This window comes from Euprymna scolopes, chromosome 39 (assembly GCF_053919585.1).
Source record: "Euprymna scolopes isolate OS-2025 chromosome 39, ASM5391958v1, whole genome shotgun sequence".
Lineage (NCBI taxonomy): Eukaryota > Metazoa > Mollusca > Cephalopoda > Sepiida > Sepiolidae > Euprymna > Euprymna scolopes.
The window spans coordinates 35,938,391-35,959,666 of record NC_136520.1 but is presented as its reverse complement, the minus strand read 5'-3'; the positions used below and the strand labels follow the sequence as shown (position 1 = coordinate 35,959,666).

General features: G+C 31.5%; 1 protein-coding gene across 14 annotated transcripts in view; it reads right to left on the bottom strand.

The window, feature by feature from the left end:
* The window catches only part of LOC145263738 (uncharacterized), a 727,869-nt gene that overhangs the window by 256,669 nt on the left and 449,924 nt on the right, over positions 1-21,276 (bottom strand). For 8 of the 14 annotated variants that reach the window (XM_080120720.1, XM_080120727.1, XM_080120718.1 and 5 more), the window contains one exon: positions 3,851-3,919. The exons of the other annotated variants lie outside the window; for them this stretch is intronic. Coding sequence is in view for 4 of the 8 variants with exons in the window: in XM_080120727.1 (XP_079976853.1) it covers positions 3,851-3,857 (7 nt within the window). In the remaining 4 variants the exon portion in view is untranslated. The remainder of the gene's footprint in view (positions 1-3,850; positions 3,920-21,276) is intronic. 14 annotated transcript variants of the gene reach the window in all.

Genomic DNA, 21,276 nt, shown 5'->3' with positions numbered 1-21,276 from the left:
TGGTCTGTTAGGCTTCAATTTGAAATAGCATTATCGTTGGTTTATCAGGCTTCAGTTTGAAATAGCATAATCATTGGTCTGTCATGCTTCAGTTTGAAATAGCATTATCATTTGTCTGCCATACAGAATGGACACATATTAAGATATAATTATCTTAGTCTGTTTGTTTTATTGTTTCTTGAAAACCACTGGGCCAATCTGGCTGAAATTTTGTATGGACCTATATTATGATAAAGTACAACGGACTAAGCGTTATGGTATCTATTTGATGCACAGTTAGAGATAATAGAGATAAGTATTTAATGCAAAAATAAGCACAAATTTAATGATATTCAACTATCAATTTGGCATAAAGCACTCATTCTAAGTCAACGGGCCATAACTTTTGCCTGTTTGTAACAGGCTAAAAGGTCTAGCCTGCACTTTCATTTCTTGTTCTCTTTCGGTGGAGGAGCAGTCCTTCACGACTGAGACAATTTTTTATTTTTGTACCTTTTCTCCACGTTAAAAAACGACCCTGGTGTCTAACTCTGTCCCGTGGGGAGGCATTGTAAATAGGTAAAAAGTCTAGCCTGTTCTTGTATTTCTATTTCACGGTTTCTACTATTCTTTTCTGATATAAAATCCAGTCAGTTCAGATTCTTTTAACGAGTAAATCAGAAGAACCTCGTTGTAATAGCCGAGATAATATTTGTTCAATTGTCGTAAAAGGATATTTGAATAAATATTAAGCAATTTAAATATTGATTCGTATCTTTTAGAGTATATTGTTATACTTACTCTTTTATCTACACATGTCTAGATTAGTGCGTGCAGCAGATTGAGCAGACACCTCTTAACACTTGTTTTGATACTAAACGCTTTCGCTTTCAATACATTTAAACAAATACCTACTCTGCCACATGAGCTCCAATTAAATTATAGAATTACAAAGCCGAACATCTTAGAAGACATAAAAGTACATAGAACTACTCACACAAAGAAAAATGAGATAAAATAAACCCAGATAAAATTTTAAAAATATCAATAAAAATATGTTATATTTTCCTTTGTCAGTCCATTCCAGTCCACATTTTTTCAGAAACTACTAGGCTGATCTAGCTGAAATTTTGTATCAAACTTTGCCATAAGGTGCAGCAAACTAAGTATTATAGTATTCGTTCGATGCACAGTTAAAGATTAATAGGAATTAGTATTTAATGTAAAAATTCTAACCATATTCAACCATCAATTCTGCATAAAGCACTTATTTTAAGTCAATGGGCTATAACTTTTGCTTATTTTTAACAGCCTAAAAAGTTTAGTAATTGTATACTACAAAAAAATTGTCCGAATTATTAATAATATTGTATATCAAACAATTGACAGAAATCATACATTTGCATATTTAGTAATTATAAAAAGCAAAATAAAAATTAATATTATTCCGTCTAATACAGAAAAGAACCTTATAAACGAAAGGAAAGTAACTTAACAAAAATATGTGGATCAAATTGATTTGAGGCACCTCAGATAAGAAAAATCCAAAAGGTCACATTCTATGTTAATAGCGGTTTTTGACTTTGGACTTTTGCTTTTATTGCTTACTAGTGGAGGTAACCAGCATTGCCTGGGTGTGTAGAATAAAACAAAAAGCAAAAAAAGTGGAAATGAAAAAAAAAAAAAAGTGGCAGGCTTGAATTTGTAATGCGAAGGAAGGGGAGGGGGGACCCTAACGTCTTAGCCAATATCTCCATCGCGCAACCAGAAGTTACGAACGTTGAAATTAAGCATAGTCAATCGAATGATGATGATCTGCAAAAATGGTGATGCAAAAACCTCCTTGTAAAAAACTGGCCAGTTGAGGATGAAGGAATCAATGTTTTTGGCCAATTTTTCAATATTTGTCATCCGAAGGATCAAGCTTCAAAACGATACCAGATTCCGACGCGTCTGTCGGAAGTTTTTGGCAGACATACAAACACACATACACGCACATACATTTTGCCTTTTATATAGTAGATGATAAATAAAAAATTAAAAGACTTTTATAACAAAAAGTTCAATATTAAAAAAAAAATGTTTTGTAAAATATCTTGGCAAGATATTTTTTTACTCATATTTAAAAAAAAATATATTTTTATCATCTTTTTTTGTGTGTTTATCCATTCTTCTTACAGTTTTGTAATTAAAATTATGTATGCATATTATATTTCTCATTGTTTGTCTGCTTCACTTTTTCTCAGAAACTAGTAGGTTAATCTGACTTAAATTTTGTATCTGCCTTTGTTATGATAAAATGCAATGAACTATGTATTCTATGCACAGGGATTAATAAGGACCAGATTTAACGCAAAAATGAACACAGATTTAACTATATTCACTTATCAATTTGGAATAATGCACTCATTCTAAGTCAATTCTTGCCCGTTTAAAATGGATAAAAAGTTTAGCTTTTTATAAAACTCAAATTTACAAATATATATATATATATATATATATATATATATATAACTAATGTTTTGTAAACAAAACAGTTCTATTTTTTATTATAAATTTAACTTGTATATCACAAAACGTGTTTGTAAATAAAATTATGTAATTATTACTTAGCTGATTCATTTTTTTCAGAACACATAAAATGACATGATTTAAGTAACGACAGACACTTTCATTATTAGATTAAACTGGCAGCCCCTTTCTAAAAAAAAAAAATCATGCATGTCTGGTTGCTTTTTTTAAGAAAACTTTTTAATTTCTTCTTTTCTCGTCTATTTTTTTTAAATTCCGTTTCCATTAAATGACTGACCTCGCATAAGACCAGAGGTCTCTCGTTGCTTGATGATGTCTTTTAAGACTGAAACAGTAAATTTATTGTAGCGACCTATGATAATTTTGTTTAACTAAATTGAATAAAATAATATCTTGCTCTTTTTAATTGAGAACTATCAACAACCTTGTTGAAATTCAATGGTTTTTACTTTTGCATACTTTTAATCTGAAAAATATATATTAAAAAAAAAAAAAAACAGAAGAATTTCCTTTTTTTTTTTAATAGCTGGTTTTATAGTTCATAAAAAAATGAGAAAACTGACATGGATGGATTATATTAACTAGTGTTTTATCAGTTAAATGAATAAAAAAAATATACAATCAGTTTTTGAGATTCTAACATTAATCAATGTGACTAATCGGTTTCCAACATCTTTGCAGAATTTCTTTTTTAGGTTGATGTCTCTGCTTCCCATGGTTCACTATTGCTCAAAATGGTAATTGGCAAACAAATTCTGAAAATTCTCTTGGTGGTAGGGAGAACAAAATGTCTGGATCTTCCTTTCAGAAAAAGCAAGTGCTCGTCACATCTAACTCTCACAGAACATAACTGACTTCATCATCGAATTGAAAATTTTGAAGCTTGTAGAGAAGTTCAAAACTCGTCAAATTTTCTTTAAAATTTTACCTAATTTTACTAATCCAAAATTTTACATCTGCATCAACCCTTCACAGGAGCGCCTGGCCTTTTTGGCCGGGGCATTAAAGATCAAAGTGCAGTATCTGTTCCGGCAGATGCTGCACTAAAAAAACTATTGCCCTTGAGGCAATCAGTTTCTCGTCCATGTAGGGGCAACCCTATATACCAAGAGGCAGCAGTACCAGCTTCTCTCCAATTCTCTCGGGGGGGGGGGGGAGAGCTGGTCCCCCTTTCCCCTCTCACTCTCCACATAAAAAAAACGGCTTTATGCCTAATTTGCTTAGTGAGGAAGTAAATAAATACAAAAAACAAAAGAAAAAGAATGCTATTTTAATTTGATGCCAATCTGAACACTAGTCTTGCACCCCCCAAAAAAAAAAACAAACAAAAACGACTTACCAGTCATTGTTTTGATGAAGTAATTTTCCTGTTTTCTTAAAGTTCAATTTTCATGATTTTCTTACTCACCTAAAAGAAAGAAAAAAAAAAAAGGAATTTTGAATTTCTGACAAGATTTTCTTTTTTAATTCTAAAATAATTTGTTTTATTCATCTTATTCAGAGTACCATTCTAAACAGAGTTATTATTTTCACAATATTTGGGTAAAAAATTCCATGTAGGTTATCAAATTTTAAAAGATGCATCTGCAGAAGGTGGGAAGTTACATCGGCCGATATGTGAAAATAGCGACTAGGATGAGAATAGTTAGTCCGAATCATTACATTTTTTTCTCCTAGATCTGGAAATTATTGTTAAAGCAAATTAAAAAAAAAAAAAAAAAAAAAAAATCTAGTAACCAAGTAATGTTCTTTTTGCTAATAGAGTAATAGATTTTTGGAACAAGTTTTCAGAGAATATTAAGAAAAGAAATAACCTGGAACATTTCAAGACATGATTCTGAAAGAAATGAAAAAAGGAAGATTAAGAGGATTTTTGGGAACTATCATCATTGTCACCATATTCAGTTCAACATCTGTTTTACATCTTGGCATGTGTTGGACGGTTTAAAAAATAAAAAGTGACTTCCAAGCTAACCTATTTCTGACCAGGTCTTTATCGCTCATCTTTTCAAATCCATCTTCACTCTCTTTCCATGTTTTCCTCAGTCTTCCTTTGTGGACAGAATCTGCTATTTCAACTATTCTACATCTACTAAGCTGGGAACTCTCATTGATTTTATCAATGTGACTAAACAAACGAAGTCTCCTGTTCTACACACATCTCCCTATACTGTCCATATTCAATCTTCCTATAAGTTAATCATCCTGTCTTTAAGACTTGTCTGACATATCCATCATATCATTTCTATCCATGCAACACATTTCTTCAACTTTCAAGCCACATTGATGAAATATTTAAATATGAATGGATTGAGAGAGAAAATAAGATACAGGGACCTCCCACCCCCCAAAAAAAATAAGCAAAATAACTAAAAATGCAACAGTACAAGATGCTTTAGCAACTAAATCTATTAACCAATTGAATTTTTTGCTAATAGTGTAATACATTATAAAATAGCACTAGTGTACTCAGATATAAAAGCCACTTTGTGTTCCCTATGAATTCCGAAACAGTTGGGCCAATGTTTGTTTGTTTTTATTTTTAATTTCACCTTTGCCTAAATATTAATGTTCTGAACTTCTGATCGCGTCATGGAGTAAAGGTAAGACGTCAGATTTTCTTTCACTTTCTTTTCTGCCTTTGCGTCATGGGTTCGAGCCTGCCTGCCTGCCTACTACCAATTTTTTTTTTTTTTTTTTTTGCTCAACACAAACCTCCAAACACCTGAGCAATGCCGGGCACCCAGTCTAGTTGCTTATAAATATTTGATCTACTCGTATTTGTTATGGTTTTTTGAGCATCTTCTTTTTTAACCATCTTCTTTTTTAACCATCTTCTTTTTTAACCATCTTCTTTTTTAACCATCTTCTTTTTTAACCATCTTCTTTTTTAACCATCTTCTTTTTTAACCATCTTCCCAATTCAACCATTAGAAAATAGCACAGAACATTTCACATAAAAAAATTAGGATATAAAAATCAATTTTCTTAAATATTCCATCAGATAAATCCCAAAAATGTCATGTTAGTTGTTTTACTATTATTTCTGGATTCATCCAGTTATTAAAACACTAGCAGAGAGATGCGACATTGGCCAGGATTGGATGAGGATCAATGAATGTTCCATACTTTCAATACTTTGTCATCGAAATTAATTGATTGCCTATTCTAGTACGGGACTCCCCACAGTGATTTAGTTCACAATATATTGCACTGTAGAGAACCTACTGTTGATTGCATGAAATTATAATTTTATAGAATTATTCTCATATAATGGCTCGAATTAAAATTTCAAATGCAAAAGTCAAGTATCATGGATCAGTTGTACTCTAAACAGAAACCTTCATTTTGAACATGCTCCTGTCTTATCAAAAAACCTACTGCTCATTTTATATGCCGAGCCGTTCTGCTTGTGCAGTGATAAAACTTCTCAAATGCACTTGTGATGTTAGGCTGTATAAGGGTGTTAAAATCAAACTGTTCCTTCTTTAATTGAACTTTTTAAATTATTGATTTGCGATACATATCAGAGGCATTTTGATACAAAACCTATGTAAGAACACTTCCAGACACATAAAATATATTTGTGTGAGAAAAAAATAAATAAATAAAATCGGCCTATAGGGAAGGCTATATAAAGTCTGTCAAAACAAACTTTAAAATACCTAGTGTTCATAGAAGCCCACTCTCCAAAATAATGAAATTGAAAACAACCTGGATAATGTCTCATGCCGCCATGTTGGATCTTATAATGCGTGCGTGTACATGTGTGTGGTGATATAAAAGCAATTTCTTTTATATAGTTCAGATCAATACTTGTGAGAATCAATCTCCAAAGCAAAATGAAGCTCAATATTTAAATCTTTAGTTATTCAAAATAATTTCTATAAAACTAAAAATAAATTAAATTAGAATTATTTCATGATGTGAATTAATGTCAATTTCAGAGCAAAAGAAATCTTACACATGTTTCTGGGGAAAAAATAAAGAGCATATTGAAGAAATTCAAGTTATATGAATAACCCCCCCCCCGTCATCGAAGATACCAGAAACATCAATGGTGATATAGAAGTCAAAAATCCAGAAAGAAAAAAAATCAAGCGTATCAAAAAGTTCTTCATAAATCAAGCCAAACTCAGCTAAAAAAATAGAAAAAATTAAATTACCAAAAGGAACCGTTACATGGGGTCTGTAGAGCCAAAATTCCCCTTCATATAGACAGAGGTTTCTGATACTTATCTATAGGCATTTTTACTTTCATCTGACAACAATCTTTGAGGACGCGGTAATGTTTATATGATATCTTGGTTTCGTAAGATTTCTTTTGTTTCCAAATTGACATTAAAACACAGTATAACATAACTGATCTGTAGTTATATATATTTATGCATAACATATTTCAAAATGAATACTAACAATGTTTATACCTAAGGATACTAGAGGTTCATGCTTATGCAATCATCAGTGTAGGAAGTGATAATTACTACTGACAGAGATATGAACCCAGCTACAAAGCCACCCATGACTTTGTAGGCTAGTATCTTACTTCAAGGCCACCGGCAATAAACACAAGAATTGAAGAAAATTAAGTGCCTATAAATACCATGTCAGTAGTCATTCATAGTGAATAGAGAGCATTCAAAGACTGGATATCAGTTAGAACAAAGGTGATACAATTAGATCATTGGGTTTGCATCTGCCAGACGTCTACAGAATCCGTAATAACAATATACAACAAATGAAAGATACAACTGTGGAATTTCCATGGGTCCCGCGATTTAATTCTTTAACCGACTTTTTCTTTATAAATGTTGTTATTCCCCTTCATGTTTCTAGATCTTCAAGCTTAACAGGGCAGGAATCATTAATAGCATTTAATCTTTGCGATTAAATAAACGTAATGTGCAGAACTGGTTCATGCAATAAAAAGAAACCACAAAAAAAGTAGTACACCATTTTTTTTACAGTATGAGTGCACTAGTTTATATATTACGTATCTACATAAAATTTTATGCATCTTTTTTCAGGATTTACTTCAACAGTGCTCAATACCTAAGTAGAGCTAGGTGATAAGTTTTGAAAATATATATATGGCAATTAAATTACACAGAATTACCGCATTTCATCCTCGTGAGGATCCAATACAATAGCCTGACGAATTCTCACGAAGATGAAACGTGGAATATTCTGCATAGCTTAATTGGCATATATATTTTCACTACTATATATGACCTTATTGGTAAATTTCAAACGAAAATTGTTATTAAAAAAATAGAATAATGTGAATAGTAAAATGAAAAAGAAAAATCATTTAACAGAGTTTTAATTTCATAGATTTTTTTACGTTTCAATAAAATATTCGATTTGTGTATTTAAATTTCAGCTCTGGATCTGCATTGATTCACCAAGTTTGCTTGGAAATGTTTGATTATTAGTTCTTTTATGTCACCCTTCTCTTTTGAATAATAAAAAAAGTGAAGTGTAGGACAGATGCGAGAGAGAGAGAGAGAGAGAGAGAGAGAGAGAGAGAGAGAGAGAGAGAGAGAGAGAGAGAGAAATAGAGAGATGGAGAAATAGGGAAAGAAAGAAATATATATATAGAGAGAGAGAGAGAAGGAGAGAAATAAAGTGACAGAGAGAGAAAAATAAAGTGAGAGAGAGAGAGAGAGAAATAGGGAGAGAGAGAGAGAGAAATAGGGAGAGAGAGAGAAATAGGGAGAGAGAGAGAGAGATAAAGTGACAGAGAGATGGAGAAAAAGTTACAGAGACAGTGAGTATGTTCATGTTGACTACAAATGATTTTTCAGTTTGTTAATTTTACAAAGAATCCAACGATGAGATTTGTCTTATTTTTTGGACATGAACAGCAAAACTTACGCTTTTTTTGTATGAAAAAAAAAAAAAAAAAAAAAAAAAAAAATATAAACAAAAATGGCAATATGTGGTTCAGTACTGGGAGAAGGAGTAGGCAGGAATCCTCGTTTACTCCCGGCAATGCCGGAGTGCCAGATAGTGTAATCCTTTTATACAGATTGATTTATTTTATACTTCATATTACTCTGTGTGTGTGTGTGTGTGTGTGTGTGTGTGTGTGTGTGTGTGTGTGTACGTGCGTATGCATGTATGTAAAAGAATATTTTTCCCAGAATGAGTAAAATTAATTTCCTGAACAGTTCCACACCAGTTATACGTCCTTTTATAAACATTAAAATTCACACGTAATACTAAACCTTATGTCTAAAATCCTTATTCTAATTTTTATCAAAATCAATTTCATTATTTTTTATTCTAAAAATGTTTAAAATCTGAAGCTTAGCTTAACTTAAGAAAAAAAAAATGAACTTACTTGATTGGTGCCTATTGACTGTGGATCAAATGAAAGATTGTGACTATATTACAGCCCCTAAACCCCTTTAAAATACTCCAAATTGAAATTTGGGAAATGTTATGAATTGATGTTATTATTATTGTTAAAATTTTCCAAAAATCTGAGACATTGGAATTTTCACAAACGGCTCCCATACTAATTTTACTCACTTTGCATAAAATTAAACTAAACATATCTCACATTTTGATCCATTATACTTAGCAGCTCAATTTCATAATTAATAATGATCGGTTAATTAGTTTAGAAGTGAATCTTATGCATACAAATGTGCAAACATATACACATTGCTAACAAATACATATACATATACACTGGAAGAAATGTGAGCTCAGGTTGTTTGAATCGACAAAAAGTAAATGTGCAAAACTAGTTATATATATATATATATATAAAATAAATAAATAAATAAAAAATCCAAAATCTACAAATCTCTTTTTCTCTCTTCTTTTCTTTCCAACTACAAGTTAAAGAGTATTCATATTTATGATGATATTTCTTTTTGTTTATAATGGACTATCCCAATCTTTTTATTCTTTTCTTTCTTTTTTTTTTTTACTATAGAACCACAGCTTATCAAGCCCGGGGGCTACTCAAGGATAAAGGTTAAGGAGTGTCAAATCAGATAACACCATGACAATCGGTGATGGATGATGGAAATTGGGTAGGTATTAATTATTTAAGAGGATGGCTGAACAAGAATTTGTTTGCGTTTGACTTGAAAATGATCGTTATAGTCAGCTGGAAAGCAGTCCCACAGTATTGTGTTCCACGGATGAGTAGTTCTGGAAAAAAAGCTTTGTTCATGGAATTTTCATTTCGTTTTAGGTACAGATAGAAAGTAAGGGGATTTGCTGATAGTGTTGTAATTAGGCGAGTGCCTGCCGTGCATGTTTTTACAGAGGAAGAACTTACAGAGTAAAACTCAGTCAATCACCTGGCATAAAAATAACTTCATTTGTTAATAGATAGAAAGAGACAAGTGATAGTGTATAAAATGAAAGAGTGGGAATTTAAACTGTGAGAGAGAGAGTGAAAGTGATAGATAGACATGTACCAAAAAATGGGTCACTTGATCAGTTAATTGCAAATTGCAACTAATTAGATAAATTAAAATATTTTTGTTTTAAAAACATAATTCAATATTTTACTATGTGATTAAAATATGGAAAAAAAAAAGAAAAAGTTGATTAACTCATTTTTATTGCCTATATAATAATTTTGCCCCCACCCCCGTATCTCCAGGTCCACTAAAGTAACTAAATGAACACTTTCTAAAAAATATTTCACAATCAATACAAACATTTGTTACAGTGTGTTTCGCTATTACTAGTATACAACTAATATACTTCTTTCCTGTATACAAATTATATTTATTCTGATCAAAACGTCTCTCAAATAGGTATTCCCACAAAAACGGTAGCAAACCCTTTCATTTTCTCCCATCAAGTCCTCCCCCTCTCCCAATTTCACTGCCAGAAGGTCCTTAACAGATATCATTATTTTCATAGCACCACCTCCTCTCTGATGTACAGCAGACCAGAATTACTAAAGGCAGACTTCATAAAACCTTTGCATTACAATATTAAAACACCATTATTTCATATATATTTACTGAATTAAACAGACTATTCATAATTATTATAATTCTTATTACAACACAACTCTTCTGTAAAAAATTCGACAGGATATACCAAATTATTATTGAAATTAAAGTATTCCATCATGATTCCTCAATTCTTGCAAATCTATGAAGGATCAGATCCGCAATTAACAAACATCTAAAATCCTTTAAAATTCATTCAACTACGACATCTCCATTACTACATGTACATTATTGCATTAAACAAACAGGTCATGATTACTACATTTTCTTAAATGTAGACATAACCATACATATATAAAATGTTAAACCTAATAACGCGAATCATTTTGGCATTTAGGGCCATCCATACATCGATAGCCGGTTTTCTTTTAAACCTCAACAAAAACACGATTTGCCGTATCTATTATTTTATTTGAATAATTTTATGCCATTCGATTGCCAACAATCGGAAAATTTGCGTTTAACTTGGTATCTTAAAAATTCCCATAAAAGTTTCACTAATTATTATACTAGCCTGGGTGTCCGGCGTTGCTCGGGTGTTTGGAAGTGTGTGTTGAGCAAAAAAAAAATAAATAAATAAAAATTAAAAAAAAAAAAAAGTTTGTGGTTTAAAATGATACTGCTTTAGTCACATTCCGACACGTCTGTCAAAAGTTTTAGGCAGACATACATACATACATACATACATACATATATATATATATATACACATTTATACAAACAGGTGGGATTTATATTATGGGTCTCTATTTTGGCAGGATTCACTCAAGGTGGGTTGAACCAGCTTACCCGGAAAGAGAAAATGTCTAGGGAATATCAAATTCACAAATGGTCCCCAGTCGCATGTGTATCCCAGTTAGGGGAGATGACATTATGCTTGCAGGGAGATGTCAACATCCTACTACATATCCCCATTTCCAAATGATCACATATCTTCTACTGACCAGACTCAACGTTGCTTAACTTCAGTGATCTGACGAGGACCAGTATGCCAATGAGCCATTTACTTCTACTTAGATCATTACGACTAAATTATTGGCAATGCAAACATGTCTGTATTCAAATTTCTTTACGACATGCTGATAAAATGTTCACTTACATGTCTACTTTTTTTCTTCTTTTTAATAATTCTGTTGCGTCAATAATATATAATAAACTGACCAGTGTTGCCCAATCATAAGATACGCTTAAATATATTTTAATTCATGAAGATTACATATTTATTATTATAGAGACAATTCTCTATTCATTATTATATTGAACCTAATACATAGTGAGATCAAAACTAAAAAATATACATATACAATATGACTTGAGTGGCACCAGCCAGAATCGAAATCAAAACATACAACTTTCCACCCTCATTCCTTAGCTTCTGAGCCACGCCCATACGCATGCATATATAAATTCACCTGTCATCCCTTCTTTTTTTAAAGATGGAACGCCTGATCATGAAAATAATATTCAAGCAAGCAAGCACAGAGTTTTATAATTATACAGATTCTACACATATAAATTAAAATGGTATTGTACCAGTTCTGACACTATAATTACACTTTCCTTACATCGCTGACTTAAAGAGAAATCAATGCACACTATATAAAAGAAAAATTAAAAAAACAAACAAAAAAAAACAATACTGAACTGACTGGAAAATATACAAGAATAAAATTACCCCCCCCCCCCCACATTTCTTTATGGAATGCTCATGTGAAATTGTATTTGAAGCTTATCTTATGCTGTCTGAAATTGTAACTTGAAACTAGATCGATTCCATATGCGAGTGTTACGAATAAACAAAACATGCTGATTAAAATTATTTGAATCTAAAATCTTCTGTTGCGTTTCGGTTACATACGATTTCAGAAAAATAATCTTTTACTTTCCTTTTTTTATGAAGTCACAAACTTTGTTGCAAACATTTACGAACAAATCAGGTCCTTCAAATTAAGCTGCCTTCACTAAAAACAAAACAAAAAAAAAAAACACATTTAAGTTAAACTATTCCTGCAATTTATGGATCGTGTAGATTCACATAACCATTACCACCATGTTAATCGGTCTTTAACATAAAAAAAACCCAAAAAACAAAAAAACAAAAAAAACAAAAAAAAAAAACGCCCACCAACACAACAAAATTTTAATGTCAAATTACATTGGGACCATTCAACATGTGAGTGTTAAAAAATAAACAAACACGCAGCTTCTACATTACTCTAACCGAAAAATGTCTGTTGCGGTCACATACGACTTTGGAATTTTTTTTTTTTTTTTTTTTTTTTTTTGAGTCATAAACTTCGTTACACATATTTAGAAACAAAATATCTTGGCTTCACTTGCATAAAAAATACCAAAAAAAAAAAAAGAACCCACATTTAAGTTAAACGGAACATATTTCTGCACTTTACAGAACGTGCAGATTTACAAAGCCATTATAAACATGTTAACTATTCTGTACTGAATCTCCTTTTCTGGACAACATTAAAACACGGGCAGCTAGTTATTAATTATTATTATTACTATTATTATTATTATTACTAGCGGGACGTGTGGAAAGTCCACAGAGGACTCATTCATATGTAATATATTGAAATTGGCATTCTGTAGATGTTCAGTGTAAATGGAAACGCTCTGGTATCATTATAGCTTTTTTGTTAAAACTGCAAAAGTCTAAGCTAAGTCTAAGCTAGCACGAACGCCCGGTAAAGCCCTGTCGTAAAGTACGCTTAAATATATTTTAATTCTTGCAGATTTCGTGTATATTATTCTAGAATTAATGTTCTCTCGATTTTCATATATTATAAAGTTGCGATTTCAAAAATAAAAAATATATCCATATGACTTGGATGCATTAGTTTGAATCGAAACCAAAATAAAAATTTATATATATATATATATATATATATATATATATATATATATATATATATATATATATATATATATATATATATATGAGTTCCTCCTCCAGCTATAATCGAAACCAAAACCAAAACTTATGAAAAATTCTTGATAAAATTATTTATAAAAAAATAGATGATTTAAGTGCCATCAGCTATGGTCAAAACCGAAATCAAAACTTATGAAGAATTCTTGGTAAAATTATTTATGACAAGAAATAGAAGAACATAACAATTAAACGACCCGGATGTAAGCGTGACACACAAAACACACATGCTATCGTATTAATATATAGATTATTATATAATTGTGTTAAGACGTTTAATAATGGTTTTTGCGTTGTTTATTATACAACTTCATGAATGAGCACACTCAAGTAATCTTTTGTGTTTTCATTTCTAAATCCTCACCTCTGCCTTCCATAACTTTCACTCCTATTCAACATCAAAGGACTTTCACAGACCTCAAAGGTGACCCCAACCCTTTTGATAATTCTTCACCTTCTATCTAAAAGAATAGAGGCTACAGAATTTGGTGCTATAAAAACATGTGACAAATAAGCAGGCAAGGATACATCTATATAATAAAGTTAAGTTGGATTCTTCAAACCTGTCATTGATATGTTCTCTTTTACAAAATCAATATTTGATTCTGAATTATCAGTCAATTATGGAATCTTGCTTAATCGGTGTCTAATGAATATGGGTCAAATTTAATGCAAGTCAGAAAGATTTGAATTTTCAAATGAGTAATTGCGCACATATTATGCCTTCTAAAAACTTTTTAAATGCTCCAAAGACAATAAAATTTGGTAAATATTTATTAATTAACATCTATTGTAAAATTTCCACAAACTCTGAGGTATCTGAATTTTCATGAAGGGAATCCATCCTTTGCATAAAACTAAATTAAACTAAATATAGCGTACATTACCCACTTTACTCTTATTATACAAACACAATATGTTGGCTTCACTAGTGTAAAAAAAAAATTACAAAAAGAATCCACAATAACTCAACATATTTCCGCACTTTATGGAACGTGCAGATTTACAATGACATTATCACCATGTTAACTATTCTGTAATTTATCTACTTTTTCATTCAACAAAAAAATTACAAAAAAAAAAAAAAAACAATTTTTTTTTGTTGTAATTTTTTTGTTGAATAAAAAAAGTACAAAAAAAAATTATTTTTTTTTTACTTTGCAGAACATGATTACGTTTTGCAAAGGGAGAAAAAACAATTACACCAATGCTTGGTGCATTTTAGATCAGGAAGCTAGTATCTTCAGACAGGTTGATCTCTTAGCATCTAATTAATTAGTTTAGGTGTTGTTTTCCCAAATTCGTAATCATCGGTTAATTAGCTTAGGATTGAATCTTGTACATTCAAATATGTAAACATATACATAACTTTATCTAAATAGACATAATTCGCACAGACTCAAACATATTCAGTTTCCTTTACACACACCTGTGCCCTAATAGTTTTTAGACACGCCTCTACCTCACCCCTCGCACGCACACACTTCCGATAAGATTATGAATATTCATGGAGACACAAAGTCTACAAATTCTTGCATATCAACACAAACAAGATTCAGTCATCGTTTTTCTTTGTACTTTTACAGTCACTGACAAAGACGTTCTATTTACTGGAACGGTTTGAAAAATGAATACACTGGATTTAACCAGAATTCCCCATATATATATATATATATATATATATATATATATATATATATATATATATATATATATATATATATATATGTTGTTTGTTTTTGTTTGCAATACTTTTTTAATAAATTCAATTATTTATATGAAAGTGCATTTTTACCTAAATGCGAGTTGGAAATAATTTTCCCTTTGACAAATTTGGTACCCCATATGGGGAGCTGCATATGTATTGTTTTTAAAATATAATTACCCACTGACACGTGTTTCGTCGTTTACAACTTATCAGAGTGGCTGAATTTAGATACTAGCAGGACTACCCGGCTTTGTTCGGTGCCATATAAAATCAAATAGAAGTGAAAGTATGTGTGTAACGTCTTTATATTAAAATTTCTATCCCTTTTTTAAATTGTAAACTTCTTCAGTCATTTCCGGGACTGCATCCAGAACATGTGGTACTCCATTTGTGTGTGTGTGTAAATATATATATATATATATATATATATATATATATATATATATATATATATATAATGTGATCCTTCAATATCGTGACTACCCTCTCTTCAATATATATATATATATATATATATATATATGTGTGTGTGTGTGTGTGTATGTATGTAGTTTTTGTTGTTGATTTTTTTAAACGATATTAAGATTAGCATCTTCACCTTGAAGATCAGATGTTTTTTAGAAATTGCCCATTTTTTATTTTGGACATAAACAAATAATATTTTTATTTATTTATTTTTAAAACAGTAATCTGTCTCTCTCTCTCTCATATATATATATATATATATATATATATGAATGAAATAAAGTTATTTTTATATTGTAACTAGTGAGGGTACCTGGCGTTGGCCGGGTGTTTGGAGCCAAAAAAAAAAAAAAAGGCCGGCAGGCTCAAACCCGCGATGCGTAGGTGGAAAAGAAAGTGAAAGAACAGCTGACATCTTACCGCTATGCTACGACGTGAGAGGAAGTGAAAAGCGTTCAAATTTATCTATATCAAAGTTGACTTGCAGTTACGTGAATGGGTTCACACACGTGCAGAAATAAAGGTCTTCTGGCTGCAGTTTCCGCTTTCTACCGTTCCCCACGATGTTGGGGAAAACCAGCCACCCACAAAAAGAGGGAGCTCTGGCAGTAGTCCAAATGAATAGCAATTGCCTGATATGAAAGGTTTGCCCCACATTGATCAAAGATAACTGCCTTTCATGCCAAATAGTTGCATTTGCTTTAATCAGTTTCACTTTATTTATACGAGAAAGACAAACACGGGGAACCAGGGAATTTTTTAAAAGTCAATCAAAATAAATGTAGAGACGACGTCCGTTCACAAATCGTAGATATTATAATCTAGGAAGTATATAGAAAGTTCTAAATAAATGTAACGCAGTCGAGAAGCCTTGTAAAAAAAGCCTTTCTTGGACATACAAAAACGCACACGGCCGGTTTGCCTTTTATATAATTAGAAGACACAATGTTGCTCATGATTGAATAAGAATCACTATGTACTTATTCACTAAGTAAATAACACCATATTACGATCTTTATTAGTGCCCCCCTCTTCCCGTTTTGCTCCTATTATTGTGGCCAGAGGCTATGTTTAAATAGGGTTTAAATTTCATTGAAAGCGAATATGCTTTCTTTTTTTTTTTTTCTTTTTAAACGTTTTAAGAAGGTTTTGTCCCAATGGGTTACAGGTGGAACCACAGAGATACCTGGCACATAAAAGGTAGATTCGGGACCACTTCTATTGTCTTCCCCCAGAAATGATACACATGATATAAATTGCATCAAAATAGGATATATATATTTGAAGTTTTAAAGAAGGTTCAGTCACCATAGCTCTCTTAGGTTAACAGTATTTAAGTTATCTAAGTATCTAAGTCCCTTAGGTTAAGAGGTTACTTATAATTTTGAAACAACTTACATCGTCTTTCACGGTAAATTTTACATATATAGGCTAGTATATATATATAAGTGAACGTGTCTGTCTATCTGTGTACATTTTCCTTTGCAATAACTCTGTTAATTTTAAGTCTACAGACTCGAAATTTGATATATAGGATACTGAGACTTGGGAAAATCTATGTGATCGGTTTTTGGTCAGAAATTTGGCTGTTAAGGGGTCAAAGTTCAATGATTTGACCTTTGAGAACTCTACCAAACTCCTCCGACAATTTGGGGTCTAAACACTTGAAATTTTAGATATAGGTTCCTTGAACATGGATCTAACTTAACTTGATTTGAGCCCAAAACAATAAATGTTAAGGGGTCATAATAGGGGTCAAAGTTAAAAAAAAAAATTGACCTCTGCTGTCTCTACCAAATTACTCAGACAATTTCTGGTCTAAACATTTGAAATTTGACATAAAGGGTATTCAGAGATAGGGCAAGCTTTTTAATCGGTTTGGGTTGAAAATTTTTAGTTACCAATATATAAGTGTATGTGTGTATGTATGTACGTACGTTTGCATGCATGCCTAAAACTGACAGAGGTCCCGGATTTTACCAAGACCAGTATCGTTTTAAAGTTCGACCTTTAAGGCGACAAATATCGAAAAATTGGCTAAAAACATTAATATCTTCAACTTTAATTGAAAACTTTTCTACAGTGGGGGGGGGGGCGTTTTTTTTCGCCTATATTTTTGAAAGTCATCCTCTCCTTTCAATTGTCTCGCCTTATTTTTTAAAAATGTCACTTCCGATTTGGCGGGGGTCGTAACAGCATAGACGTCAGGTTTTTTCCCCCGTTCTTTCCCTCCTTCGCGGTACGGGTTTGAGCCTGCCTTCCTACTACCACGTTTTTGTTTTTTTTTGCTCATCAGACACATGGCAATGCCGGGCTGAAATGCCAGTATATATATATATATATATATATATATATAGTAGGCTAGCACATTATATATATATATATATATACATACATACATACTGGCGTTGCCCAGGTGTTTGGAGGTGTGTATTAAGCAAAAAAAAAAAAATAAAAGTGGTAGTAGGCAGGCTTGAACCCATCACGCAAAGGGGGGGGGAGTAAAAGAAAATCTGGCATCTTACCTCTATGCCATGACGCGACAGGAGTTCAGAACTTTAAAATTAGGCAAAGTCAATCAATTCAATATGATGACCTGCAAAAATGGCTTGCAAAAAATCGACCCCTCCTTGTAGAAAACTGCCCAGTTGAGGGTGAAGAAATTAATGGTTTCTAGACCAATTTTTTTTATATTTGTCGTCCGAGACATCGAGCTTCAAAATGATACTGATCTCGTGAAAAACCGTCGCCTCTATCGAAAGTTTTAGGCAGACATAGAAACAAACATACATACATTCACACATACATTTAAACAGACAGGTGAGATTTATATTATAGATATGAGAGAGAGAGAGATATATGATCTATTAGATAAAAAAGAAAATTTGCTATTTCGTATCAAAATTAAATCTCCTGCTTAAGTAATTTAACACTCATAAAAAAGAATACTATATCTAATCTATAGATCAATTGGTTCCCAATTAGCGTGCCGCTGAATGATTACTGGTGTGCTTCGAAGAGATTATAGCTAGAAGCCATTTAATTTCATTTTGTTTAACAAAAACATTTAATTTCTTAATTTCAATTCAAAATCTCTGACTTTCTGAAATGTAAATGTTTCGCACATACTAATTGGTAAGCTTTTTTTTCATGGTTTGTATCAGTGATGTGAATAAAAATTTTCTTTATATAATCTTTGTTTTTTTATCGCAAAAAAGGCTTTATGAGGAAAAAAAATTACTTTTTCTGATAGGTGTACAGCTAAAATTAAAAATAACTTAATAGTGTTTTGGGGAACCTCTGATATAGTAAAACATATACAGAGTATACGCAACTTATGGTTTGTGCATAATATTTTTACCAAGAGATATAAATTTAGTATAAATATTCGTGTTATTCTAATTAGAGATTTTTCTGTTTCATTCTCTATTTGCTTAGTATATTATTTCTAGGGCTGTGACAACAGCATATTCTTTTCATTGTTTTGACTCGAGTGTGTATCCGTTGATATCTTATGTTTTTATATAGGCTGATGTGGTTCTCGGTTGATTAACTGTGTTCTTACTGTGTCGGATATATACTTGAGAGTCAAAGGAATATTCTGTTGTCACAGTCCTAATTATTACTTATTTGTGACAGCATTTACCCGGGGTACGTTGAGCCGGCTCCAAGTGAATTTGCTGCATAATGAATCAATGCAGTCCATTTAGGTTTGTTCACTGCTGTCTCCTTAGCGTACTTCTTCCATTTGCGATTGTAGCGTCGTGCATTGAAGATGTGAAGGCTGGTCTCAACTTCCGAGTCAGCTTTGATCGTTGCGAGTCACCTCAACTGATTGCCATTCTTCTTGCGTCATCCCGGTAACTGTGTTGGGTCGTCTATTATTAGCTTATATTCAAGTTTCTAGAACCTTTTTATTTAAATTTCCCATTTACCGTATTATTGATATACTCGTGCATTCAAATTTTTAGCCAACTTCAATTTTCCAGATATTACAATCAAATCATATTATTAGCATGGTTAGAGAGCGGTTGTAAAATATGCTTAAATACATTTTGATTCATGCAGATTTTGTATTTATTATTACAGAACCAATTCCTTATTGAATATTGTACCAATTATTTAGTACTGATTTCAAAAGATTTTTAAAAAAAATGACTTGGAATGCCAACAGCTAGAAACTTTAAACAAACTCTCAGCCTGCGTCATCCATCATCCTTAGGATGACAGATGATCTCCGTTATTTCGATGGATGAATGTGATATATATATATATGTGTGTGTGTGTATTCAAGCAAACATTATTAAATGCAATAGACATACTTTGCTTTATGATTCTTTTACTTTTTTGATTTTCCGTATAATCTTTTTTATATCAAAATCGAAAATGTTAAAGGTTCCATAATTGTTACTGTCACAAGCGCTTTCGATTTGTCCACAAATCATCTTCAGGTGTTGAGGAAGTAAAAGCGTAGATTCCATAAGTAAAGCTTCTTTCTTGGAAGTGCACGCCTGTGGAACTCTCTTCTGTTTGCCTCTTTCCCACCTGACTACAACTTGAATGTCTTCAAGTCCAACATAAACAAATTCTTGATGAATCGCACCCTTAAGATACTTTATCAAATCTCCAATACTATTCCATTGATTACTGTACACGCAATAACCCTTATACCTGGGTGGCTTCCGGGCCTTAATAAGTGGTGACCTCCATGTAAAAAAAACAAACAAACAAATAAATAAATACAAAACACCAAAAAAATAAAATAGAATAAATCTGAGAGCAATATATATGCTTGGAGTTAGATATATCTTTAATTACTTTAGCAATTGTATATATATATATATATATATATATATATATATATATATATATATATATAAACTGATTATATTCGTCGCGGAACAAAAATGTCCGATTTCAAAAATCACGTAAATTGACCAAGTAGTTTTCTTTTTATATAGAAAATCATTTTTTTTTTTACAAGATTGTTAGTGATTAATTTCAAATCGTGGACATCAGATTTTGATCTCTATTTCTGGAGAGGTTATTAAGGGGGAGGTAACCAGTAATGAATTTTAAATATGGCAGAGTGAGACACTATTTTTCGCTTCCTCATAAAATTTGATTTTCTTAAAAAAAAATAAAAAAATAAAAATAACACTACCTGATAAATTTCCATTCCATGATGGGTGCATACATCATATAGAGTTTTCTGTATTTTCGATTTTTAAATAGTTTGAATTCTGGACTTGCACCAAAGTGAGTTTATAATTGAATTACATCAGAAGAGGTTATTTTGAAATGGATACACTGCACATTATCCGGATGTGAGCCATTAACTTCTGCTTGTTTGAATTGTCTGATGGATTACAAATGAGATCAAATCAAATATGGAATCAACTATGAAAAAGAGCTTATATTTTTAATTTTGGTTTTGTTTTTCTGACAAATCCATAGAGATGGAAGTTAGTTTTAAGAATTAATGTTTCCACCAGACGAAACAAATGTAGAATGTATACATATATATATAAAACATTTTACTTAATAACCTTGGGATTTAACTTCTTTGCTTTTATATGTAAGACAAACAATCAAGAATTTAGTCAAATCTCAAATTTATTTCAAACTAATAGAGCCTTTTCAAGTAAGCCAGA